The sequence below is a fragment of the Pseudopipra pipra genome, chromosome 12, assembly GCF_036250125.1.
Source record: "Pseudopipra pipra isolate bDixPip1 chromosome 12, bDixPip1.hap1, whole genome shotgun sequence".
NCBI lineage: Eukaryota > Metazoa > Chordata > Aves > Passeriformes > Pipridae > Pseudopipra > Pseudopipra pipra.
In genome coordinates this window covers 4,942,019-4,967,958 of record NC_087560.1, presented here as the reverse complement: position 1 = coordinate 4,967,958, position 25,940 = coordinate 4,942,019, and the positions used below count along the sequence as shown (strand labels likewise).

Below are 25,940 nucleotides of genomic sequence, written 5' to 3'. Positions count from 1 at the left end.
TTGCAGACCATAGTTTCCAAAGATTTTCCAGGCTGGTGGGTTTGTTGGATTTATTGCCACGATCAAGAGGAACTGTTGAGGCATTCCTTGTTAAATTCTCTAAACTGTTATAAAAGTAATACTTTTAAACTGTCATTAACTTAGCTCAGTTGTTTGGAACATGGTGCTGATGACACCAAGGTCGTGGTCCTGTATGGGCCATTCACTTAAGAGTTGTACTCGATGATCCTCGTGGGTCCCTTCCAACTCAGAATATTCTGTGGCTGAAAAAGGAAGAAGGGAAAACTTTAGGCAAATGTCAAGTCTTTCACTTATTAGGGTCATTCCAGGCAAAAGGACTGGGACCCAGGGAGCAGGATCTCCTTCAGACATTTGGTCCCACCTTTCCACGGGTGAATCCATGGGTAGTGCTGAGATGGGAAAAATACCCACCTCTTCCTCAGGGTGATGAACAGTGGGGTTGTCACTGCAATAACCATCCCTGGCCAGGCTCTAGAACTAGCAGAGTTCCACTCTTGTGTTCCAGTCCAGCTGCCCGGCCCGGCTCCCAACATCCGCGCGTATTCCAGCTCCCCCACCTCCGTCACCGTCAGCTGGGAGACGCCGCTCTCGGGCAACGGGGACATCCAGAACTACAAACTCTACTACATGGAGAAGGGGCAGGACACCGAGCAGGTACAGATACACCACCCTTAGCAGCCTGTGTGATGGGGGTACCTTGGACTCCTAGAAACACAGTTTGGTTTTCTGACAGGCTGAAACACGGAAATATTTAAATTTAAAATTCCAGTATGAAATGTGTATGTCTTGGAATTAATTTTTTTGTGTGTGTGATGCCTTATTTTGGTGGGTTCATCAGCAGCAAGTAGTTTTTGGGGAATTCCATCATACCTCAGGAAGAGAAGGCAAATTACAGCTGTGTCATCATTTAGCAGTTCTGGTCCAGATGATAGAGAAGATGCTTGCACACTTTTATAGGCTGGTTTTTAGTAAATTAGGTAAACTGTTGGTTTTAGCATGATCCTTAATCTCAGCTGTTCGTACTTCTTGAGGTCTTGGATCCAGTGATTAATATTTTGATGCTGCTGAGCATCTAATGGATTAAATTTTCTGATGATTCCACCGAAGCATCCGATGTGTTCTGTAGAAGTTTAGGCTGCCACCTGAGAATAGTGAGGATTAATCCTCATCACAGCCCCCTTCCCATCCCATTGCATATCAGTATGATTCCAGCTTTAAAAAGCAAAGGGTAGAATACATTTTCCTTAGCCTTTAAATATTTTTTGCATCAGTTTAAAATAGACCTGATGCCTTTTCTGCTTCTGCATCCCACTATTCCAGTTATAGTCGTAATTTTTTGCTAATAGTCAAGTTTCCAGATCCCTTTCCATGTATGGAGCCAGTGTCCAGGATTTAAACAGAACAGGGAGAATTCTCTCTTGTAAACTCACGGGGTTGGCACCTTCACAAGTCCTGGGGGTTTATAAAAGTGGGTTTGATCCGCAGGCGCTGCTCCGAGGGTTCCTGTGTGTTTTACGGGAATTCTTCGGACGCTGGGGGTAGTTGCAGCCCTGGTGCTGGGCTTGACTGGGTGTCTGTTTGCTCTGGGCAGGACGTGGACGTGGCAGGGCTGTCCCACACGGTCACTGGGCTGAAGAAGTTCACCGAGTACAGCTTCCGCGTGGTCGCCTACAACAAGCACGGCCCCGGCGTCTCCACCCACGACGTCGTCGTCCGCACCCTCTCGGATGGTAAAGCTCCTTATTCCATGTCGGTTTGGCAGGAATTATCCGGCAATTTCCTTTCAGTGAATTTTTAACCAGACTTTTATGGGTTTTGCTCGTTGTTGCCCTGTTTTATTAGTAGTGTTGTTGTTGTGTGTGGCTGTTCTTGGTCAGAATTCCCCAGAGGCCTTTCAGACTGGGTGAAGGAAAATTACTGCACCTGCAAAAGTATCTGGGATGGGGATTATGGAACAATGGTGTTCTTCATTCCAGCATCCGCAGTTTATTTCATGGACTGCTGAGTCTACGAAGTACTGAGAGCAGACAGAAAAACAAATAAATTTATGCAACAGCTCCAAATTATTTTTTAGGTTCTCCAACATTTTTATATATCAGCAGACTTCTGGTTTTGGAGTGTTTTCATTTTAATTGTTTTCCTGTGGGGAGATGTTGCCTGTCTTTGTTTGCACTCCAGCACAGGTATTATTGAATCTGTTGCATATAATGGTGAAAGCAGGACCTGGTGCCAGGATTTTTTATAAGAGAAATCAAGAGGTACTGTGAGCCAACAGAGATGCACGAGCAACTGTAGAATGATCAGTTAATGTTAGCTCATATTTTTTATAGAGAAGTTTATTTGCATATGAGAACAACCAGATGGAAAGTAAGTGGAGCCTGGAATCATCTCTTCAGGAATGACCAGAAGTAGAACAGAGGAGCAGAGAGGCATATTGTCCCAAATTCTCCCGGGCCTGAGCTTGTTTCTGGGGCACTTCTTGTCTCTTTGGTGATTTCTGTGTTTTGCTAATTCAGTTTCTCCTCCATGAAACCCTGTCAGCATCTTCTTTAACCCACAGCAGCTTTTGTCCACAACATCAAGTGGACAAAGATTCTACAGATAAATTTCCTCTGAACAATCCCCACTTCTTGTCTGTTCTGTCCCTGCTCTGTGTTAGTGTTACTTGTTGCGTGAGTAGGGGGAATAACCAGTGTCCACAGCCCCCTCTGTCCCACTCCTCCCTCTGTGGACCTTTGCTGTGTTCTCCCCCGTTCACCCATTTTCCAGATTCCCAAGTCACAGGAATGGTTACCCACTTCTCTTGTGGAAGCTGTTTCCACCTTCAGTGCCCTTTTCTGAGCCTTTTTCCAAGTTTTTTTTCTCCTGTGTACTTTTAAGTATGGAGGTAGGGAGGACTGTAATGGTATCAAAGATACAAGTGAGGCATTACTTGCATTTGACTGACTTTGGCTGCTTCTGAGCCCTGAGGTGGGAACATCCCAAGGTCCTTCTGCAGTTCTTCACCATCAGATCATAGCACGGGAGCTCCACAGCTCACCTCCCACCATGTCCCTTCCAACCTGCTTCTGCCTTTATTTTAGGCTCACTCTGGTGAGCACTTCTGTGCCATCCCCTCATTGCCTCATTCCTCAAGAGCTCCAGGAGGTTTATGATGTGGGATTTCCCTTGGAGAAGTGAGAAATACATACTATTACTCCTACTCTCTCTAAATTTCATGCTTTATTGTTGCTTCAGTTTATTTGCCTCACAGAGGTTTCTGACACTCCTGGGAGTTTGAGTGGATCCCACTGTGGTACTGGCATCACACACTGACCATCTCCCAGTATCAAAGTAGCTTGGGAGAGGTTACATAAGTCATGCAGCTGTTTAATTCCCAGGTTCCTTGAGAAACCCTGGATGGATTGCACCTTACCCTGGCAAGATGCTGCTGTTCCTCACCTCCAACTCTTCCAGAATCCCTTATATTGACATTTCAGTTGGAGAGACCCTGTGAGTCCCATGTAAGGATGTCATGGAAACCTCTCCTTTCCCACACTACAAATGCAAAGAGAGTTGTGTGGCCTTATCTTTGTCTTTTTCTCTCCTACCCTGACCATTTGCTAACTCTGATTTCTCTAAAGGGCTTCCAACTCCTTTGTTTGAAGAATTCATTATTAGTTATAATGTCATTTTGACATTTTCCTGAAGTTCTTTCTTCTAAATCTTGTTTTCACATTTAACCTGCAGATATTTATTTTCTAAAGCTCTCTGAAGGATGTCATCTTACTTCTTCCAATCTCATAACCTGCTACTTAACCACACTGCTCTGCCCCTGCAAGCTCCCAAATCTTTGAGGAAATGATGTGCATTTTCTTCCTGTGTTTTCTTATTGCAGTGTCCATGAGCAATCTCTTGTTCCCTGCAGGGATTTCTCCCTAAGCTTCCTTTAGCTGTGATTTAACAACATCTGCATTTTGATGTAGGTCTTTGCTCCTAATCTGTTCTGGTGCCTTGTTGCAGGGGTGGCTCTGCAGGTATTACCATTCAAACCAAGGTTTATGTGCTGCTCGTGAGGATTGCTTTGCTTCTCATGGAATTCCTGATCAGGGATTACAGCTGGAAATGTAATCTCTGCATCACAGCCCGGCCAAGGCATTTCTCTCCCAGTCTCTGAGCCCTGAGCGTGTCCTGGTGCTCCTGCCTGCCCTGGTTTCTGTGTCCTGTGCAGCACCAGGCAATGCTTTTCCTATGGAAGTGTTTGACAAGAGATGTTGGAAGGGAATCCTTCCCTGTGAGGGTGGGGAGGCCCTGGCACAGGTTACCCAGAGAAGCTGTGGCTGCCCCATCCCTGGAAGTGTCCAAGGCCAGGTTGGATGGCTTGGAGCAACCTGGGATAATGGAAGGTGTCCCATCCCGACAGGGGATGGAACAGGATGAGCTTTGAGGTTCTTTCCAACCCAAACCATTCTGTGACAAACTGCACTGTGCATGTGTTGAGATGCATTTTTATGATTACATTTACATGCACAGGTCCTTTCTGGTGTCCTGCTGATTGTCTCCCACCAAGTTGGCAATATGTGCATTAATTTTGCACAACTCTTTGTGTAACCCATGACTTTAAGGTTGTTCTGAACACAGGCACCAACTGCATCAAACAACCAGCAAGGAAAGTTTGGCTTTATATTGTGTCCTTCCCCTCCTCAGTGTCACAGGGACGTGGTGACTGAGCTTTTCCTGTTACAGAAAATCATGATAACAAAAACCATGGCCAGAATTCTAAATGTGGGTTCCCCAAATCAAGCAGTGTGTTAATTAAAGATTTGCTTTGGGAAAGTACTGAATGAGATCTCATCTCTGAGAGTTTATGAGATAAACCTTTAAATACAAAACATTTTTTATTTAGATAGCTGTGATAAGTAAGGACTTGAATAAAGAGTTCTTTGTGATGAAAACACAGAACCCTCCTCAGCCAGTCACTGTGTGTCAGAAAGTACCTCTGGGAGGATTTGGTCCTTTATAAAGTGTCTTAAACCAGAAGGGTTTGTACTTACTTGCATAATGAATGAGAGCAGAGAGTGGTTGGGTATGGAAATACCATATTTGAAAATTTTGGAATTGTAATTCCTTTAATGTTTCTAGTCCCCAGCGCTCCACCACAGAATCTGACGCTGGAGGTACGGAATTCCAAGGTAAGATGTGGCAAATCTCCTGTTGGTAATGGGTAAATAAAGGCTGGTGGGTCTTAGACTGACCACATTTCAGGGCTGCTATGGGTCTTTTTTCTCCCATGCTGCTTTTGAGCTCTTTGTGTGTGAGCTGCCCAGCAGGAGAATATCTGAGCGTGGGGCTTGAAGTGGTGGGAGCTCCAATCCAGTGGTGGGCTGGACATGGGATGCAGTAAGACAGTGACAGTGCACCAAAGGCTCCTGATGAAAGGGGTTTAATCAGACACAAAAGCCTGAAGGAAGAGAGCTTGAATTGCTGCTGACTGACTGTTGTTTACAGTGTGTGCACACACCAACACACGTTTGCAGCGTCCTGGGCACTTCAGAAGAGAGAATTAAACACTTGGTCATTGAGAGTGGAGACTTTTTTTAGAAGCCTTTCCTAAAAACTTCTTTCCCAATGCCTTCCTGTGCTGCCTTCCCCAGAGCATCCTGCTGCAGTGGCAGCCCCCTCCCGCAGGGACCCACAGCGGGCAAATCACCGGCTACAAAATCCGCTACCGGAAGGTTTCGCGCAAGAGCGACGTCACCGAGAGCGTGGGGGGCACCCAACTGTCCCAGCTCATCGAGGGTGAGCAGGGCCTGGCATCAGGGGGGCTTTGTAGGGGCCTTTAGAGGGCTCAGACGGAGGGTTCTGTAGGGTCTTGCCTTGGGAGTCAAACTGAGTCACATCTCAGACGGGTGTCGGTGGGTTCTGAGGTCGCGTGGGCTGCAGGTCAGAACTGAGGGCTGCTGACCTGATTTTGCCATGGATTTGCTAAATGGATTGGATGATTCCTTATAGAAGGCATGGGGTTTGCCTTCAGCATTTGCCCAAGTGCCAGGAATGACATGTGGGGAAGGATTCCAGAGGAACAGGAGCTGAGAGTACTGCAAGTGATAATCAATAATCAGTAACCCAGCTCTGAGTGTCTGACCTGATCCACCCTGCACATCATCCCACCTACTTTCATTGGAATCAACCTTTCTCCTCCTTTCTAGTGTGAATGTATAATACATCCCCTATTTTGTACACTTAAAAATCCAGTCTGGGCCATCACTTAGTGTAAATTATATATTGTTACCAGAACTAGAATCCTGTTTAGCAGAAATGAGCAGTGCGTGAGATCAGGAGCAAGATAACATTTTGTTCGTTTTAAAAATCTCTGTAAATGAACAGTTGGTCAAAAGAGAAGAAATTGTGAAATTCTAGAGGAGGAACATGCAGTTTTTAATAAGATGTTCTGATTTTTTTTCTCAGAAATTCCAGCTATGACAGTAAGTCTCAGTTTTCTCAGAACCGAGATGTTCCTGTAACTCGAGTATATTTTTGTCACAACAAAGCCTGTCTTGGATGTTCCATATATCCATATATGTTTGGATGTTCCATATATCAAATTTTGAGTGAATTTTCACACTGCTTCAATTTTTATTATTATTATTATTATTTTTATTATAATTTTTTATTATAGACACTTACATAGACTAAACAGTTTGCACAGTTTGCTCACCTGCTGCTTCTGTGCCACCCCTAGGTTTAGTTGTGGATGTAATTAGTAATTAAAACTAATTAAGAGCTGTGAATTAAAGCTGGCTGCACACAGCACCTCAGAGTCCCTTCCAGCAGTCTGTGGGACCGTGGACCATATCCCAGCCCCGGGTGTCCCCTCCCTGGTGTCCCCTGGCTGAGGGGCTGCTCCCGGCCCTGACCTCACGGCGTTCCGGTGGCAGGGTGGGGTGGAAGGTTTGTTTCCATCAGGTTATCCCAGTGTGTCGGTCAGGTCTGGGATTGCTGCCCACGGTGGGAATTCCCGTGCTGACCCCTGGGGTTGTCCCTGTGGCAGGGCTGGAGCGAGGCACCGAGTACAGCTTCCGAGTGGCCGCCATGACCGTGAACGGCACCGGCCCCGCCACCGACTGGGTGTCAGCGGAGACCTTCGAGAGCGACCTGGACGGTGAGAGCAGCACTGGGATGGGGGGCATGACAGTCATCACAGCTCAGGGGCCTCACAACCATCACAACTATCACAGCTCAGAGGCCTCACAGCCATCACAGCTCAGGGGCATCACACCCATCACAACTCAGAGGCTTCACAACTATCCCAGCTCAGGGGCAGGGCACACTGGAATTTCATTGCCTTTGGTAAAGGGAAACCCGTCGGTTTTACCGTGTTCTAATTGTACCGTGGGTTTTATTTATGATTAAATTTTTATTAAATTGATTTCTATTTTAACAGAAAATTCTTGCCAAGTCAACAAAATGGCTTGGAATCAAACCCTGCTTCTACACTTTCTGGTGCTGTATGTTGGCACTAAGTGTAAAATACCTGATTATGGGTGACAATGAAATGCCACAGTAGGAAAGAAATAAATAAAGGAAAACGTTGTCCCCCACAGCCCTTTGCAGTCCTACTCCCATATTTCATTGGTGCTGTGCTGTTATTTTGCCACCTGAGGAGAAAAGGGAGATTGATTCTATTTTCAGACCATATCTCCCATCAGCAGTGAAGTCTCTTCCACCAAATCCATGGATTCATGATGTGTGATATACAGAACCATGGTAACAGCTTGTTTTCCCAGTGCTGAGTTTAACAATTAAAGTAGGAAATGTTCTGTGACAAATTTTGACCTCCAATAGTTGGTCCAGACGTTTGGTCTTTCCTACAGTGGAATAATTTACAAGTGGGAACCTGATTCTGGCAGAATTCAAAGGAGCAATTTTGTGAGTATCTCCCAGATCTGACCAAGAGCCAGTAAAATGGAAGAAAGGTCTATTTTTAAAGGATGGCTGGGGGGGAATCTCTTTGGAACTGCCTGCCTGGAGCTGGTGGTTCTGGGTGCACTGCTCCCATTTCCAAAATTAGTGGGTTGCACCCAAGTTCCCTTTTGCTTGTTGGGGACCACTCTCTCTTGGCCTTGTGGAAGGAGCTGAGAGGGTCATTCCATCTCAGTGCCACAGGATCCAGCTGTGTCTTTCACATCTGTGCAGCCTCAGGTTCAGCTTTCCTGGCAGCTGCAAGATGAAATAATGAAAGTGTTTCAATATTTGCTCTCCACTGTTGGAAGATCCTTCACAGTCGGCTCAGAAAGCCCTGGAGAGCCCCTGCTCCAGTCTCTGTGCTCTGCAAAGCTGATGCTCAACTTAATCCTTGTTCTCCCTGCTCCAGTGTTAACAGTGCAGTTCAGGTCTGTAGATATTTCAAATGACTTTTCAGAGTTGAAATCACTTTGATCTGTGTGTCTGTCTTCCCCTAAGTGGATATGACACAACTGTGGAGCTTTGAGAAGCCACGAGGTCCCCAAACTGGAGCAGAGCTCTGTAAATAGGCACTTCAGGAGGTAATGAAAAGGTCCCTGAATTAGAGTTAACAATGCTTTGCCAGAGGATAGCATCAGGATTAAATTTAAATTTAAATAGGGCAGAAGGAGGGAGAAGAAAGGAACCTTTTCCTTCTCTGTTGACTTTGTCATTTAAATTTGGAATGTTGCAGTCCTTGCAGGAAATCTGAATTTCTTTCTGCATATTCTTTCCAGTGAATAAAGTAATAAAAAATTCACAGTTAAGACAACCTAACCTGGTATTCAGATCGTTCTGTGTACATGTGTGAGAACTTTCTGTATGTGCACACTGGGGAGATGATGTGTATTTTTGAGTTTCTTTCTTTAGGAAGCTCATGTGGATAATTTTAACACCATGCAAATGTATTTACAGCTAATCTTGCACTTCTCAGGTTCAGTAGGCAGGGAAGGCATAATTTCTTTTCATTCCTATGACTGCTTTTTGAATTTAAATAGAAAATAACTCACCTGACAGTCTCCTCAAGGTACAGGGGAGCTGGAGTGTGACAATCCTGTGTTGGTGCAGATGCCCCAGGAGTGCAGAGCAGGAGGTGTTGTACAAAGTTTATCCCCTGTGCACCAACTTCTGTGCAGTTAAAAATGTCACCTCTCAGGCTGCACTTGGAGCTTTGCTGTGTTTGATATTTGTGAACTTTAATTGATGGGTTGTGTCAGCTGGAGAGCAGAACCCCCTGGGCTGGCAGGGCAGTGCTGTATTGTGATCCAAATAATCCTTTTGTGGTGCTTTATTAAATGGTTTTAGAGAAATGCAGCATGTTTCATTAAAATTAAATCCCTGCAGGAAGCAGAAGTCCTTGTTTTTATTTTAGAGTGGGGAGCTCAGTTTGCTATTGCACAGAATTGTTTATAATCCGTGGGCACACAGCAGCTCCAGTGGGATGACAAAAGTCTTATTTATTCTCTAGAAGTTAAACCAAAGTTGTGGACACTGCAGGGACAGTTGTGAGGTTGCTTTTAGGTTCAAATCAACAGTAGGGAAAAAACCTTATAGTAAAAACATGAGAGGCTTACCATGGCATGTTGGGGAAGTCCTGGTTTTAAGGATCCACATTTCATCTCTCCGTGGGTTGGGAAGAGATTTGTGTTGCTTTTTGGGGTTTGAACATTTGATATAGACTCTCTGTTTTTTGATCTTTTAGTTTGGCTGTGTAGTTTCTGCTTGTATTTTGTGAATTATGTGAACACAGGGATTTAGGCAGCAACAAGTGTAGGACAAATGCAGGGTGCATTCTCAGAGCTTTGCAATATCCTATTTAATGCTACAACAAGCTCAGGAACCTTTTTTCGTTATCAGGATTTTCAGTATAATTCCTTTAATGCCCACAAGTAAGGAATGTGATGGAATTGGAAGCAGATTGCTTTGTGGAGGGGAAGGATGGGATAAATCTAATGCATGCTTGGAAGAATTGGTGAGAAGATGCACAACCATCCAGAAAATCTGCCCTGAGCAGATGTGATACTTTCTTCAGTACAACTGCCCTTTCTTTTAAAGAGAGGATCTATTAAATACAAGTGTCCAAAGCTCTGTTTGTTGGAGCTCTTTGCTCTCCCTTGGACACCAAAGCTCTTCCATTGGATCGTGCTCATTTCACACAGAGTAGAAGTGCTTCATTTGGCCTTCCCACCTCACATTCTTCGTGGAATTACCTTTATTTGAGAGAAAGCCTTGAAATCCATCATTTTTCCTTGACAGAAACTCGTGTTCCTGAGGTTCCAAGCTCCCTGCACGTCCGTCCCCTGGTCACCAGCATCGTGGTGAGCTGGACCCCCCCGGAGAACCAGAACGTGGTGGTGAGGGGCTACGCCATCGGCTACGGCATCGGCTCCCCCCACGCCCAGACCATCAAGGTGGACTATAAACAGAGATACTACACCATCGAGAACCTGGGTGAGCCAGGGGGATCCCCAGCCCTGCCCATGTCACCTCCTGCAGCCCTTGTCACAGCCCCTTCCATGCTGAGCAGCAGCAGGGGCCCCTCATTCTCCAGCTGGAGCTGCAGAACAGGTGGCTTCAGGCAAAAAAAGGAGCTGAAATGTCACCAAGATTCACTGGCAGCTACTTGGAAAGGGAAATAGATTCACCCCTCCACAGAATTCTCTGTGGTGGGTAAAATAGCCTGAAAGCCAAAGAAATATTAATATTGAGAAGTTCCATAAAATCGGAGGTTGGAGTTATTTTGTAGTAGAGCAGCATAAAATGATCATTTTAAATTGTTTTTCCTCACTGCTCTTCTGGCTGTACTTAAGGGAGATTTGCTGTGACTGGAGACTTCCACTGATGAGAGCTGTTGTGTCCCTGCCCATGGCAGAGGAGTGAGAGGAACTTTAAGGTCCCTTCCGACCCGGACCGGTTTGGGATTCTGGGAACACAAACAGAAGGTCTGCAGGGAGACTTGCAGTTCTTATTAAATCAAGTTATTTCATATATTTCAGTTCAAAATTAAAATACTGAACAAAGAGGGTATGGAGAAGCAGAAAATAGGATTCATTTGATATTCTAATCTCTTTTTTCCCTTTAGACCCGAGCTCCCACTATGTGATCACCCTGAAGGCCTTTAACAACGTGGGGGAAGGGATCCCTCTGTACGAGAGCGCCGTGACCCGGCCCCACTCTGGTAAGGAGCAGGGACTCTTCCCAGTCCTGCCCAGCTGCTGGAATGTGGTGGTGTGGGATGGAAGAGTCTGGTTTGTCCGTGCCACCCAGCGCTCCCCATCCCTTTAACTGGCTGCCCTCACTGCTCAGGGATTGCCTCACTTGTCTCACATTAAACCACCTAAAATTGGGGCCATTTGGAAACTACAGAACTTACCTGTCAGCTGCTGATAGATGTTCTTGTTCCCAACATTAACATTACGTGAGCCCAGAGCCTGGGGGTGCTGTTCTAAAGGCACAGCCCTTGTTTCGGGGTTTAGGGGCAAATACAGCTTTTTTGGTGTTTTACACTGAGATTTTGAATGTGATGTGTGTTTGCTTTATCTAAGTCTCACTCTGCTGTCACTTACACCAAAAAGTTGGTGGAAGTTTTAATTTTGAAAGAGTTTAAGCAGAGGAAATGGTTTGCAGGTGAGGTGTTGCCATGTGAGGGCTCGCTGTGCTCTCTGGTGACACCAGCGAGGGGTTTGCTGTAGGTGCAGCACTTTGGTTTAGTCCTGAAGAGCAGGACTAAAATCCTTAGACATTTTATAGAGGACACTGCAATTGCAGTTCACAGTTACTGTATATTTGTCTGATACTTGGGACTCGATGCCCATAACATGCTTTAAAAGCTGCTGGGAGCTCCCTGTGTGTGAAGTGACATTTCCCCATCCAGAAGGAGTCCAGGTCTTTGTTCTCCTCCTTGTTTTCTGGAAGAGGACTCAGTGGACATCCTGAGGAAAATGAAGTTAAAATGGCTGTGTCTTTGGGGTTCTCAGGCCACGGTTGAGGGCACTGCACACTAATACCATTAAGTATTATACCAGCATGTCTGTGTTGTCTTACTGTCTATAGAAGGGAAGAGATGCAAGAGTGATGTTATTGACCAGTCTGATGTCACCTATTAACTCTGGCTTTTCTCTCTTTTTCTCCATTCCTCACCCTCCATCTCATTGCACTACCCTGCATTTCCCCTTTTTTGTTTTGGTTTACATTAAAATGCCACCTCCTCCCGTTTTAATTGTAACCCCCGACTCCTTGCCCATCGATTCCCCAGACACTTCCGAGGTTGATTTGTTTGTTATTAATGCTCCATACACTCCAGTGCCAGACCCGTCTCCCATGATGCCCCCGGTGGGAGTTCAGGCTTCCATCCTGAGCCACGACACCATCCGGATCACGTGGGCAGACAACTCTCTGCCCAAGAACCAGAAGATCACGGACGCTCGGTACTACACAGTGCGCTGGAAAACCAACATCCCGGCCAACACCAAGTACAAGGTACTGGCTCCAGCAGCCTTGGGGGTCAGGGACAAGGAGTGCTGAGGTGGCAGCTGAGGGTAAGAACACCCTGCAGAGCTGTGCCAGGAGGGGCAGGGTTGTTCCAGGTTGGTTTTGTGTTCTGTGGGTGAGAGAGCTGGAGCTGGGGAGTTGTGGGAGTGGATGGAAGAGCACTTCCAGAAGGGTGTTCTGCTCTGGAGCCAGGGGCACAGGGACAGTTGGACACTTGGAAGGTCTGTGTTACTGACTCTCTGCCTCTTCCCCAGCCAGCAGAGAACCCGAATTTGGGGGTGAGTCCTGCAGGGAAAAGATTGACTCTTGTGGTTTTCAGTTCCTTTTACAACCTTTTCTGTTCATGTCGAGTCAATAGTGAACCTTTCCTTTGGGAACTGAATGGATGCAAAATACACAACAATAACTTTATGATGTCCTTGCCTTCCTCCATTTTCATCTGTTTTGATTTGGAAACTGGATTTGGGGTTTCAGTTTTTTTAGTTGGTTGGTTGGATTTTTTTATTAATTTTCAGGATTATCTGGAGGCCTCAAAGGTGTTGACTGCAAATTTCACATTTACAATGAGGCTCAGAGGAACTGGTTGTTAAAATACCCAGCCAGTGGAGTCCCCTTTACGCTCCTGCAGAGCTGTCTTGTTATGGTCCAGATTAATTTTTTTTTTATTGAAACAAAAAAATATTATTAGAAGTGTATTCCTCCTCTAAAGGCAAGCCCACATTCCTGAGTCATGTGCAGAGGATGTCTCAGGAGTGATTTAAAGAAAGCTACAGTTTTTGGAGTTAATTGCTTAAAAAAACCCCACCCTCAGTGGTAAATGAACTATTCCCACCATTCCTGGTGCTGGTGGCCAGTGGGTGACAAGTTTTATTGTGGACCAAAGCCAATATGTAATGATGGAATATAGTTCAGAATCACTCCCTGTAGAAAGCATTTGCCTGAAAGGACAGAAGTTTGAGTGTCTTTGCTTTAACCATGTGGCACCCAGGATGTCTGGAGAACCCACATCCTGCGACTGTTCCACAGCCTTGGGCACAGAAACTCTGTTCTCCAGGATCCAGAGCTGCATCTGTTCAGCACAGGGTGGTTTCATCCATCCCTCTCATCCCAATGGGTGCTGGAGCCATCCATTCAGATTTTCTCCCTTTGCCCCCTGTTTCTCTCAGGCACTCCCAAACTGCTGCTGAAGGAGCTCTGTGCTCCCAACACAAGTGGTTCCACCTTAAGGAGCCTTTTTTTCCTATATTTATACAGGAGTTGTGTCAATCTGGAGCCTGTAAACACAGGAACAGATGGGATACAGTTCCTAAAAGGCTCCACTGTGCTTTGAACCGTGTTGCTGCACGAACATGGATCAGTTTTCCAAAGAGCCTTTGTTGGGGACTGGGGTTGTCCTGCAGCTCCCTGGGATCCAACAGTCAGCTCTTAAGCAGAACCAAAAATATTAAACCTTATCTCGGATCTTTTAGGGAAATAAATTGTTCAGGGTACTATTTATGGAGAGTGAGTGGGGTTTGGTACCATGGGATAGGCTGGGATCTTAAAAACTGGGAGTGGTGTTAAAAACTGGAGAAAGGAGAGAAGTCTGAGCCTCCAGCTGGGCCTTGATGTGTGATTTACATCCAGTGGGATGTGCAGGGAGACTAAAAGATACCAAGATTCAGAGCCATAGGGAAAACCAGAACTTAACCTGTGAAAGGAGCTTGGCTGCAGCCGGGAGAGACCAGGAACTATAAACTCTGGAATGTTCCAGTGCTGTTGGAATTCCCACAGGCATTCCAGAGAGGAAGAGCTGGTATGCATTTTGGGGGTAAGGCAGCTCAGAATGCAAGATTTCTCCTCTGGACTTGTCATTCCCTCGCTGTCCCAGGCCAAGGGCTTTGCTCCCTCCTTTCCCAGGGAGCTGTGCCCAGTCCAGCTTTGTCACAACCCGTCAGCCACAATCCATTTACTCCAAAGGTACTCAGAGTGTGTACCAAGTGAAGGTTTCAGGTTAATAGAGGATTTAATTTTAATTCATTATATGAGCCCTTGATGACTGACCACCCCTGTGATGTTGGTGAAGGAGCAAAATACTTGGCACAAACCACAGTCATCCCTTGGATCACAATTCCTGGACTTCCAGCCAGGGTAAGAGAAAAAGGCTCTCCCTGATACTTGACAAATCAAGGTTTTCTCTGCAGAATTTGGACTGTGTTACTCACAGAGCCCCCAAGAAATGTGCCTTTACCTTGAAAATTAATTAGCTGGAGGTGTTGTTTCTGGAGTCAGTGGCTGTACCCAGTTGTTGGCCCTGTCAAAGACTGAAACAACTCTTTAATACCATGTTTAGATCACTGCAGGTCAAGGTAAGGAATATACATATCTGTAAATACACCTTCCTTTTTCTTCCCACAGCCTCCAGTGCATTCTGTTGATGTTCAAGCCACGTATAGCAAATACCAGATATTTAAAAATGGCCGAGTTACAAATTCCACTATTTATGTATAACAACCTGCAGTGTTAAATGAACTTAGTGCAATTAAATTCACTGCTTATTATGCTTAGGTTTCCCTGTGGATGAAGTGTAAAGGACAAAAAGCCCATCCAAATGAGCCTGGAGTTCTTTTTAAAATACAGCCAAAAAATCAAGTGTGCAAAGAATTAGTAAGATCTTCTATAATAGAAATTCTCTATAGAAATTCTTACTTAGAAATTCTAAAATTTCTGTTCAATAGATGTGTAGTTTTTGTGTGTGATCCTAGATAACCATCTTGTTCTGGAAAAAGTCTATGTATTAGTAAAGCTTTGTTCTCTTCACATCTTTCTAGTGTATCTTTAGTTGATTGTTTATTATATTTAAGAATGTCCTGAAAATTCTGCAGGAATCTGGGAGGCAGCTCCAGGTTTCAGTCAGGATTGTTATTAGCTGGGCTTATTGTTTTCCCCAGTTAATGAAATGCTGTAAATTAGCCCCCCAGGTAAACAGTGATTTAGCCACTGCATAACAAGTGGGCCCTGGACCTTGTATTGCCTTTCTTAATTTATAATTGACTGCTATTAAATCTCGTGCTGATTGCAGGAAGAATCTCCAGTTGAGGGTAAAACAACTGCACGTTAATCCTTGATTGAGGAATTTACATGAGAGAGGAGAAACCTCCCGGAATTAATGGCTGTGGTTATGGAAATGTTGGAGACACCTGAGAGCTGTGACTGATGGCTCAGCAGTTCCTGACTCTTGCCTTTCTTTCAGACTGCCAATGCCACCACCCTGAGCTATTTGGTGACGGGGCTGAAGCCCAACACCCTGTACGAGTTCTCGGTGATGGTGACCAAGGGCCGCAGATCCAGCACCTGGAGCATGACAGCACATGGGACCACCTTTGAACTAGGTACTGCTGGGCTCCTGGGAGGGCTGAGCAGAAAGAAATCAAGCCAGGTCTGCCAGCTTTCTGGTTTTTAAATGATTCTGCTGATGATACTTGCGGGGGGGGGGGGGGGCTGTTCTTCTGAATAGTTTAGTCAGAAATTCTGATTAAAAAAACAACAACATACTTCAAAATTCCAAGGGATGATTGCATGCAGGAGAATTTACATCAAATTACAGAGAAGTGATGAATAATGTACCACAATTCATGAGCAGGAGAGAATAAAGTGTGTGCTTGAAACGTCTCAAAAAGAGCACGTTAATAGCAAATACAAAGAAAATACTTCAGCTAATAATAATTAAAATTTGCTGTGTGATGATAATTATGACAGAGTGAGGAGGTGCATGAGGCAAATGAAGACAAAAAAATCACAGTAGGAATTAAGACATCCAAATGAGCCCTAAATTCCTGTTCAGAACAGAAAAGCTGCCAAGGAAAACCTTGGGCCCATGGAGTAACTGAGGGCCAGACCCTCTCCCCCGACCTGCCCCTCATTAGTTCTTTTTATCCTGCAGTGTTAAATGAACTTTGTGCAATTAAATTTGCTGCTTATTATGCTTAGGTTTCTCTTTAGATGAACTGTAAAGGACAAAAAGCCCATCCAAATGAGCCTGGAGTTCTTATGCTAAATTAAAATACAGCCAAAAAATCAAGCGTGCAAAGAATTAGTGAGAGCTCCCAAATGTTCTGTAACAAGGCATGAGAAAAAGCAAAACCTGGATAAAATCTGAAATCTCTGAACTCACTCTGAAGTCCCATAAACCCATTTGTGAGCTTCAGTTGCTTTTGAAAACACTGTTGTGGTTTTTGGAGGGAATTCCATGATGTGGGACCAGCTCTGGGCTGAGGCTCCTTTCCCATCCCAGTGACTATTCCCAGGTTAAAACACTCTCTGCTGTTTTTGCTGACACATACAATCCTCACCCATAACTCTACACCAAGGGCAGGGACTATAAAATTTGCAGAGATAAAGACCTTAACAGAGAATTGGAACCTCAAAAAGCACACAAGCAATGATGCAGGAGGTCTCGTTGCATTTAAATAGGAAATCCCAAGTTGAAGTGGTTATAGACAATATTTGCAAATGTGACCTAAAAACTTGGGAACTAAGAAAAAAAAATTGAAAAAAAAAATGGCTAAATATATTTTCTCGTAAAAGATCTTGTGATTTGTATGACTGGCCAAATTCCTGAGCTCATTATTTTGGAATATCATGAGTAGCAGCATTGTGTAGGACTTGCTCCTCAATTAATGATGAAGGAAAATATGGGATCCTGGGCTGAGTGTTAGTGATTTCCTGATTTTTCTTCCTCTGAATCTTCTTTTTATGTATTTGGGGTAATATTTACAGTAACTTTTGGGCTTTGGCTGTCCTGGTTCCCACCTATTCCTCACAGAGGGACACCAGGTGCCCATCTCAGAGGAATGGAGGGATGAATTTCTAATTGGTAACTTAAATAAAACTCTTGAAATGCAGGAAGCACTGCAAGCACTCAGGGCTACTGTTATTGTATTAGTATATCCAATATCCAAGGTGGATTTACTCCAAGTTAACCCAAGGAAAAAGGTTGGACAGTTGTGGTCAGCAAATATTTCTTCCTTTCAGATGTTTCCATGGTGCAGATTTCCTTCCAAATCACAAATAATCCTTCAGGAAAGTCAGTCAGCAATTGCAGATTTGAAATTGCTGGTGGATTTACTTTGCTGATTTGGATTTAAATGGTAAATTGGCATTTCTGGAGTCATAGAACTGAAAAGGGGTTGGGTTGGAAGGGACCTTAAAGCCCATCTTGTTCCACCCCCTGCCCTGGGCAGGGACACTTCCCACTAGCCCAGGTTGCTCCAAGCCCCATCCAACCTGGCCTTGGACACTTCCAGAGATGGGGAGTCCACAACCTCTGGGTCTCAGTCCCACCATAAACCTGAAAATATGGAGATATTTCATGTGCCTACCTAAATAAAATGTATTTCTTTCAAGAGTTTGTATGATTTTTCTGATGACCGAAGAAATTCAGGTGAGAAGTCAGTGACCTCAGTTGTCCAAAGATCTGTGTTTTTGGGAACACCTGGGCTCACTCAGTCCTGAATCACAGCATGTGGTGACAGCAGTGCCTTGGGAAGGGGGAGTTCCATCTGGGAAGGAGGTGCTGCACTCCAGGTCACCAGTGAATGGAGTAAATCAGTGAGACCCCGACAGTAGGTGGTGGATTCATAAAACTAACATGGAAGAGAACAAACCAAAATAACTTGCATTCATCTAAAACAAAAATCCAGGGTGCTGAGGGTGTTGTTTGTACCCCGTGGGTCTGACAGCCTGATTCTGTGTGTTTGCAGTGCCCACTTCCCCTCCCAAGGACGTGACCGTGGTGAGCAAGGAGGGCAAACCCCGGACCATCATCGTGAACTGGCAGCCCCCCTCCGAGGCCAACGGCAAGATCACAGGTGGGCAGGGCAGGGGGGAGCCCAGGGGGTGCTGCATGACCCTGGGGCCGTGTCCCACCCTCCCTGTAGCCCAGGGCTGCCCAGAGCTCTGTATCTGCTCTGTCAGTCTCTGTAGCCGCTCAGATTAATTATTTACTTTTGTACCTCGTAAAAATATATTAAGATCTAAACTAACTGCAGTGGGAAATTGGAGTGGAACCAGAAATATAATTGGGAGTTTAAATATCTCCATAACCTTTGCCTTCCTCAGATTGTGCTGTTCTAATAGCAGGCCTCCAGAAATTGTCCATAATGCCTCTGGCCCATCAGTGGTTTATTTAGGAGAAGCCATCCCAGTGCTCTTTGTCATCTTAGTGGCATTTTTGTGTCACAGAACAGACTTAAAGGCAGTTTATTAGTCCCCTGACAGAACCATTAGGAGTAAACTGTTATTTGCCTTTAAGTGCATCACTGCCACGTAGGATAAATCACTGTACAGAAAGTGATAAGTCCTGATTCCTGTCCGTAATTTCTGTTTGGATTCCCATTTCCAAGGACTTTCTGAAATAATTCACTTCCGTTTTTCTTTGTTTTTATGCCAGGTTTTAAGCTTAAATAAGATTTTAATGACACATTGTTTGCAGTGTATGGGTTTGGGTTTGTGCTCAGAATTAACCACGGTGCAGGATCACCTGATTAGGCAGGACTGGAGCCCAGGTTCTGCACAGGAGACTGAATTGAATTAGATCCCTTGGAAAAGGCAGCAAGATGTTTCCTCTTTGTGGGAAGGAAGGTTTGAGTGGAGAAAAAAGAGCCTTTATCTGAAGTGCAGGTGAAAGGACTTGGCTGGTGGTGGCCAGTGAGGGGCCTTCAGGCAGGGCAGGCACAAATATCCGACACTGAGGGCCCTCAGGGGAGAGGGGGAACAACATACAGAGACCAGCACGTGGTAAATGAGCAAAATTAGCCCATTTTCCTGGGAAAAAATGCCCTCGCAGTGTCTGCTCTGAAGTGCAACCTTAGTTATCCACATAGGTTGAACAAAAGCATCCAGTGCTTATTAGTTTGTGCATAAACAGCAGGTTAAAACATCAAATAAAACAGTAATTAACTGGTAAGTTTGAGTGCACCAAGCATGAGCTTCCCTTTTCCAGGGAATGAGGCAGTTCTTGGGATGTGGGGGTCGAGTGCCCTCTGGTGGGAACAGCCCCGGCTGAGGGACAGCTCCAGGCTCCACTAATGAGTCATTAACTAATGAGTCATTAACTGTGTGCATTGAGTAGTGCCATAAAAGCCGAGGGATGATGTCATTCCATGCCCTGGGCAGCCTGTCTGTGGAATACGTGGCTTTGCAGCTCCCTTGGATGTGGTTGGGATGGATTTGGAATCTGAGCTGGGCCAGGCTGGGTTCCTGATGTGCATCGTTAAACCCGCTGAATAATTAGGACAGTCATGAGTTAACTCACTGCTTGTGCCACTATAGTGCTTTGAACTGTCACTACATATATATATATATATATATAAAAATTAAATATATGTGTGTATAATATATATTATAGATGTAAAATACTAAATAAATATAAATAATATAAAGTAATAAAAATAATAATATATAAATATAATATGCACCATAAGTATAATTTATAATATTTATAATATATTATATTATTGTAATATAGCATATAGACAATATAATAATATATAATAAATCATATCTATATATATACATCTATATTGGTTCAAGTATATATTTTATGCTGAGGCTTTGTGTTTCGTATGTAAAAAAAGTTATAAAGCTTTTACTTCATGTTGATTTTTAAAATTGCAGTGCTTTTCAATAACAGAACATAAACTCCTCCCATACCTTTTTTTCCTGGGATGTGCAGGACAACCTCAGTACTCTTCAGATTATTGTCATCTTTGTTAATGCATTGGAAAACACTGTTTTGTGCATTAACACTTGGTTAATACACTGAAAATAAAATAATTATAAACTACTGAACACATGTTGCTGAGCTGTGCATGAGAATGTTTTGTGGTTTGAACATTATTTAAATAATGTATTATAATAATATATTAATAATATAATAGTAATACTTTGAGAATGTTTTGATAACAACACCATTATCTTATTTTACTTATAAATAGGTAAAGAGGTGGAAATGAGCAGTTTCTCCATGTGCCATGAACAGTGCTCAGAAATGATGTTGATATTTTAAAGGGCTTTTTTCCTCTCGCTGTATAACAGATGGGAAGGGTGGCTGGGGTCTGGATGCATTCTTAGTCTTGGGAAAAATGAGAACACCCTTAGCAACCCCCTAATCCTCATTTTCTGTGTGATCTGGTGACTCTCCTGCTCTCCCCTGGGCACAGGATACATCATCTACTACAGCACGGACGTGAACGCCGAGATCCACGACTGGGTCATCGAGCCGGTCGTGGGGAACAGACTGACCCACCAGATCCAGGAGCTGACCCTGGACACCCCCTATTACTTCAAAATCCAGGCCCGGAACTCCAAGGGAATGGGGCCCATGTCCGAGGCCGTGCAGTTCAGAACCCCCAAAGGTAAAGTGGCACCTGGATCCCAACAGCTCCTCCAGAAGGACGAGCACCAGGAGCGTGCAGTCTGTGCTTACACTGACTGGGAAAGGCTGGAGTTGGGTTAGAGCGGAATTCTCTGTTGTCTTGCTCTTGCCTGGAGTTAATCCCTGTGCAGGTGGTGCTCAGCTCTTTGGTTCATGGTGCTGTGACTGCTCTCGGATCCTTAGTTATGAGAATCCCAGGTTTGGCTACAGTGACACTCCAGGACTGTGTCACATCTGCTCCCTGGGACTGGGGTGGTGCAGGGGGAACTCATGGGACACAGCAGGCTCCTGAATCAAGAACTGATGGTGGTGGGTAGGTGGTAAATAGTACAAATGAGAGATAGCTTAAGAAAGGTACTCAGGGGGGAGAAAGAAAAAGTTATGAGTTTATCATCGTGGAAACATATCATAGAACTGGGATGGAAGGAACCTTAATGATCATCCAGTCCCACCCCCTGCCATGGGCAGGGACACCTTCCACTCATCCAGGCTGCTCCAGGCCCTGTCCAACCTGGCCCTGGGCACTTCTCCACGTGAGTATTGGTGGTCAGAAAGGAGCTATAGCCAGTCTGCCTGTGCTGTGTGAAACTTGAAATTCTGTCTCACTCTTCAAGCCTTGTGATCTCTCTTGTTTTTTCCTCCCTGTGCTTGCCCCATAGCTGAGTCCTCAGATAAAATGCCCAATGACCAAGGTAAATGAACAGCCAACATTTCTCTTCACTCCATCCTTCACCCATCCTGGTTTCTGTCCATGTGCTGTTGCATTTTCTAAATGAAACAAATATCTGCTGCTCTGACTGGAAATGGGCGAGTTCCTGTTGTGGTTTTAATAGTGGAAGAACTGGGAGTCCTGTGTGTGGGCTGGTGTTGGGAATATAAAGTGATCTCTGTAGTCAGGGGTCCCATGAAGGGCCATGTGGGTGGGGACCCTTCTGCAGGGATGGGCCATCCAGCCCCTGCCTGTTGCTGCAGGACCTCAGCACGAGGGGGTGGAGATCAAACAGATTCTTATTAGCACAGGTGCTGCTTGTGAGCTCCACATCCAGGATTGTTGTCATAAGAAAGGCAAAGATGCTCGTTCTGGAAAGCTTTGTGCAGGAGAGATTCTGTCTGTCAGCTCCTTTGGAGTCCAGACTCTCCTGAGGAGCCCGGCATTGGCTCCTAAAAGCCTTCAGGCTTTTAAATGTTTGCTTGGAAAATGGGAGCTTTGAGGCTTCCTACATGGAATTATAAGGTGAATGTCCCAGGGCTTTTCTTGCTTTCTTCCAAATAACCTACAAGCCCAATAAAAAGGGAAGAATTAGTCTGAAGGGATGAGTTTAAAAGGCCATTGGCAAACAGCTTAGACTTGCAATTAGAGAGATCCTAAAGGGGCTGAGGGTTGGACTTGGCTCTGCAACTTGTTACTTAGCAGTAATATATTAAATATGCTTTTACTCCTGTGCACCAAATACTGCTGATAGGAGGGGATTAGGGAGGAAATTCATATGCAGCCCCTGTGCCAGAGGTGGGAACTGGGATCTGGGGTGCCTGGGGGTGAGCAGCTGCTCTCCCTGAAACCATCCGTGCCCAGGTGCAGCAGGAGGGAACTGGGGAAGGTTAAAAAGGTTTTAGGAAAAAGTTGCTGTTTTCTATTCTGCCCTGTTCTAACCCCATTTCAGCAGAGAATCTTCCATCCATCCTAAAGTAACGTGTTCTTCTAGTAACAATTTGATTAATTCTTATCCCATTATTTATAAATCATAAAAGCCAGGAGAGTTTTGTTTCAGAATTCCTCTTGAAACACTCAGAAATTATAAATCATGGCAGCAGCTTAAGTGTAGGAAAGGAGAAGGTGGAGGAAATGCAGGAAAGGAGCTGAAGAGCTGCTCTGTGACAGCATCACTGAATTGGGACTCTCAGGAAAGAGCCAGCAAGTTCCTCAGGACTGGGAAGGACCCAAACTACAATGGGTTGATTCTCTGGCCCTGATGGTTCTGTCTTTTTTTTTCTCTCCCTGCTTTAATGTTTTTCTTCTGTACTAAGCACATGATGCTGTTTTTCCACACACTTCAGTAGCACAGAGCTCGTGTCAGAACTTAGTGACAGTTGCTGTCAGCCCTCAAGGAGTTGCACTGGCCTAGGCCAAAAGCAAAGATTAAGGTCTCTGATCCTTGGAAAACCATCCTGAAGTCACACACATTGTGTGGCTGCCCATACCTGGAGATTCACAAGCTAAATAAAAACCAATTCCAAGTAAATGCTGTCCTAAACTCTTCCTTAGAATAGGTTGTACTGCATAAGAGATGGACTCTCTGGAATTTAAACTGTTCATCCATGGTTTTAGGAATTGGATACTGAGAAGCATCTTGGTTGGGTGCCTAAATTTCATCCTAAATTCCTCAGGGTGTTCCTGGGAGGATGTGAGCTCTGGGAGCAGGTGCAGGTGGCACTGCACATCCTCTCTCTTCTTCCCTGTTCCCTGATTTTATGTCACCTGTTAAACTCAGGGGCATAATTTTCCTTCTCTTTCCTTGTGTTATTAAGGATATTGAACTACCCTTGGCCAAGCACAGGTCTTTGCAGAACTCATTAGAAATGTTCTTCATGAATAATGATTTTTCAATTCTAATTCTTTTTCTTATCAGTTAATGTGTAGTTCATCTTGTTAATGGGTGCCATGTTGCTTTTTTATGATGCTGTTTTAACAAAGGATTGTACAGGACACAGTGAAATGTTTTTGGGAAACCTAAATGCAGTATATTTTATATATATTATTCTATATCTGCATAATTACTGTTACCAACTATGTTTATAGTCTGACATTTAGTTTTTTGAAAATACCTGTTTTCCATAAAGCAGAAAGATGGGCATAAAGCAGGAACCATGTCCTATCCACCCCCTTTTCCATGGTCTCACCTGTGTTAAGGCTCCAGCTGCTGCACTAGAAATGCTCAGGGGGTCTAATTGTCCTGCTAAAATACTGCTGGTTATTTTTATTCCCCCCTTCTCCCACAGCTGGGTGGAAGATCCAGCAGCTCCTCAGTGCCAGGTTCAGGGATCCAGAGGATTCATTTAGGGTTTTTTCCCATCTTTTCAGTGCAGGTTCTGTGACCATCCAGACACAAATATATCAAACATGAGCTGTTTAAAATGCTGTAAAATTCTGTCTTTGCTGCTGCAGGATTATTAGTGCAGTGCTTCAAAAGGAGAGCACTGGGTGCAGGGTCTTCTCTGCCCTGGCAAGTGCAATGTGTCTTTTTCATGGCACATTTGTCCTGCAATACATCTTTTCCATCATTATAGACTGGAACTCCTGCTGTACACACAGAACATTCCTCCTTATTACCCTGCCCAGGTTTAATCAGAATTCCTGCTGCTCCCTTTGGCTGGTTTTGCCATTTGTCTTGATTTCAGTGACTAATTTACAGGCTCTGACTTGAAGTTCACAGTTTCCATTTGTTACACATCCTTTAACACTTATTACTTCTTGATTAAAGGGGATTTTTAACTGAAAAAATCCTTCTCCTGATTGAGAAACTGCCAAATTGCCTGACTTCTTGGTTAGGTTTGTTGGTTTCTTTTTTTTTTTTGGTAGAACAATGTAAAAATGTGCAAAATATTCTGGATTCCTGCAACCAGAGGAATGTTGTTCTTTGCACCTTGCTGAACATTTCCCCCACTACAGTATTCTTCTCACCAATTTCTGCATTGAGTGCATTTTAATGAAAGCACAGAGGGAAAGAGCCAGGGTTTGGGTGTAACTAATGAATTGGTTTCCTTGGGTTTCACCAACAACAGTTTTGTGAGGCTTCGTTGTCACTTGTGAACAGAAGAGAATGGGGTTGAAAGCAGGTTTTTAGGGATAGGCTGGGCCTTAATATTACATTTACTGTGCTTTGGATCCTCCACTTACTTCCAGTCTCCCACACTGGCTGTAATGGGGTGTTAGGAGAGGAAACGTGGACAATTCCAGTTTCAGGATGATTAACTGTCAGTCCAGGTGTGGCAAAGCCCTGTGCCTCAACATGTACTTGTGCATTGCTGCAAATGATTTTTATTATCATTTTAAAAATGACTATTAGTAGAGGCTCCCGAGCTGAGTTAGCAAAAGAATAACTCAGGAAACATTTGAAGAGTTCTTCCGGAGAAGTTTTTTTTCTTGGAGAAGTGCAGGTGCTGTGCAAAGACAAATCATGTGGGGAGAGAAAAGGAGGGAAAAACTGTTCATGGGGGCATAGAGAAGTTCTAAAAGAAACTTAGAGGTGCTAAAGTGTGTGTGTGTAACATTCCAACATATCCGGCCTTTTCAGCCTCGGGATCTGCAGGGAAGGGAAGTCGCCCAGTGGACTTAGGACCGGACTACAAACCCCCCCTTGGAGGTGAGTGTTGCTGCAAAGCTTTTCCATTTCCATGTGTTTCATTTCCCTTTGGTCTTTCACCCAGCAAACACTCCTGGCATCTGTCCCATAACTTTTCTCCACAGTTGTTCCCACTCAGTAAGTCCTGTAACACTCCTGCTGTGGTGCTCCTGCCTGGAGTGTCTGGCAAAACTCTCCTGGCATTCCCATGAGCAGATCTGCTTCCCATGGAGTTTTAAAGGGCTGCTGTGGTGCACAAGTGGACAATTATTTCAGTAGGAACGTATTAGGAAGGAAAAACCTCCTGTTCCTTCTTCCCCTGGTTGCTGTTGGGGACACCTTGCCCTGAGGTAACGCTCAGTAGTGTTTGATAAAATTATTCTTTCAGGGCAAAGTGACTCCTGTAGGATTCTCATACTGAGTGTGGTGGTTTCTGGCTCCAAGGGGGTGCCTGTGGTGTGGGGGTTTTAGCAAGATCCCAGACTAACTCTCCTTAGACTAACTGTTGAATTTCTATATGGTAACTATTTGAGTTGGCTGAACTTAAGTTTTGATAGACCTGGTTGGGAATGGATCTATAAATCCTTTTATAGCTCAACAATTGTACAGAAGCACAGGTGGCAAATGACAGAAAAATAAGCACTTCTCAGAGATCCAGGCAGACCAACCATCTCATCCTGCCCATCTGT

General features: G+C 44.5%; 1 protein-coding gene across 12 annotated transcripts in view; it reads left to right on the top strand.

Moving 5' to 3' along the window:
• NEO1 (neogenin 1) overlaps positions 1 to 25,940 on the top strand; it is a 169,824-nt gene that overhangs the window by 131,149 nt on the left and 12,735 nt on the right. For 7 of the 12 annotated variants that reach the window (XM_064668559.1, XM_064668567.1, XM_064668555.1 and 4 more), the window contains exons 10-22: positions 527 to 675; positions 1,613 to 1,751; positions 5,143 to 5,192; positions 5,655 to 5,799; positions 7,052 to 7,162; positions 10,261 to 10,455; positions 11,087 to 11,182; positions 12,260 to 12,483; positions 15,728 to 15,866; positions 18,237 to 18,344; positions 20,697 to 20,891; positions 21,571 to 21,603; positions 25,204 to 25,272. In XM_064668559.1, the coding sequence (XP_064524629.1) occupies positions 527 to 675; positions 1,613 to 1,751; positions 5,143 to 5,192; positions 5,655 to 5,799; positions 7,052 to 7,162; positions 10,261 to 10,455; positions 11,087 to 11,182; positions 12,260 to 12,483; positions 15,728 to 15,866; positions 18,237 to 18,344; positions 20,697 to 20,891; positions 21,571 to 21,603; positions 25,204 to 25,272 (1,653 nt within the window). The remainder of the gene's footprint in view (positions 1 to 526; positions 676 to 1,612; positions 1,752 to 5,142; positions 5,193 to 5,654; positions 5,800 to 7,051; positions 7,163 to 10,260; positions 10,456 to 11,086; positions 11,183 to 12,259; positions 12,484 to 15,727; positions 15,867 to 18,236; positions 18,345 to 20,696; positions 20,892 to 21,570; positions 21,604 to 25,203; positions 25,273 to 25,940) is intronic. The other 5 variants (XM_064668564.1, XM_064668562.1, XM_064668563.1 and 2 more) reach the window with 3 other exon arrangements.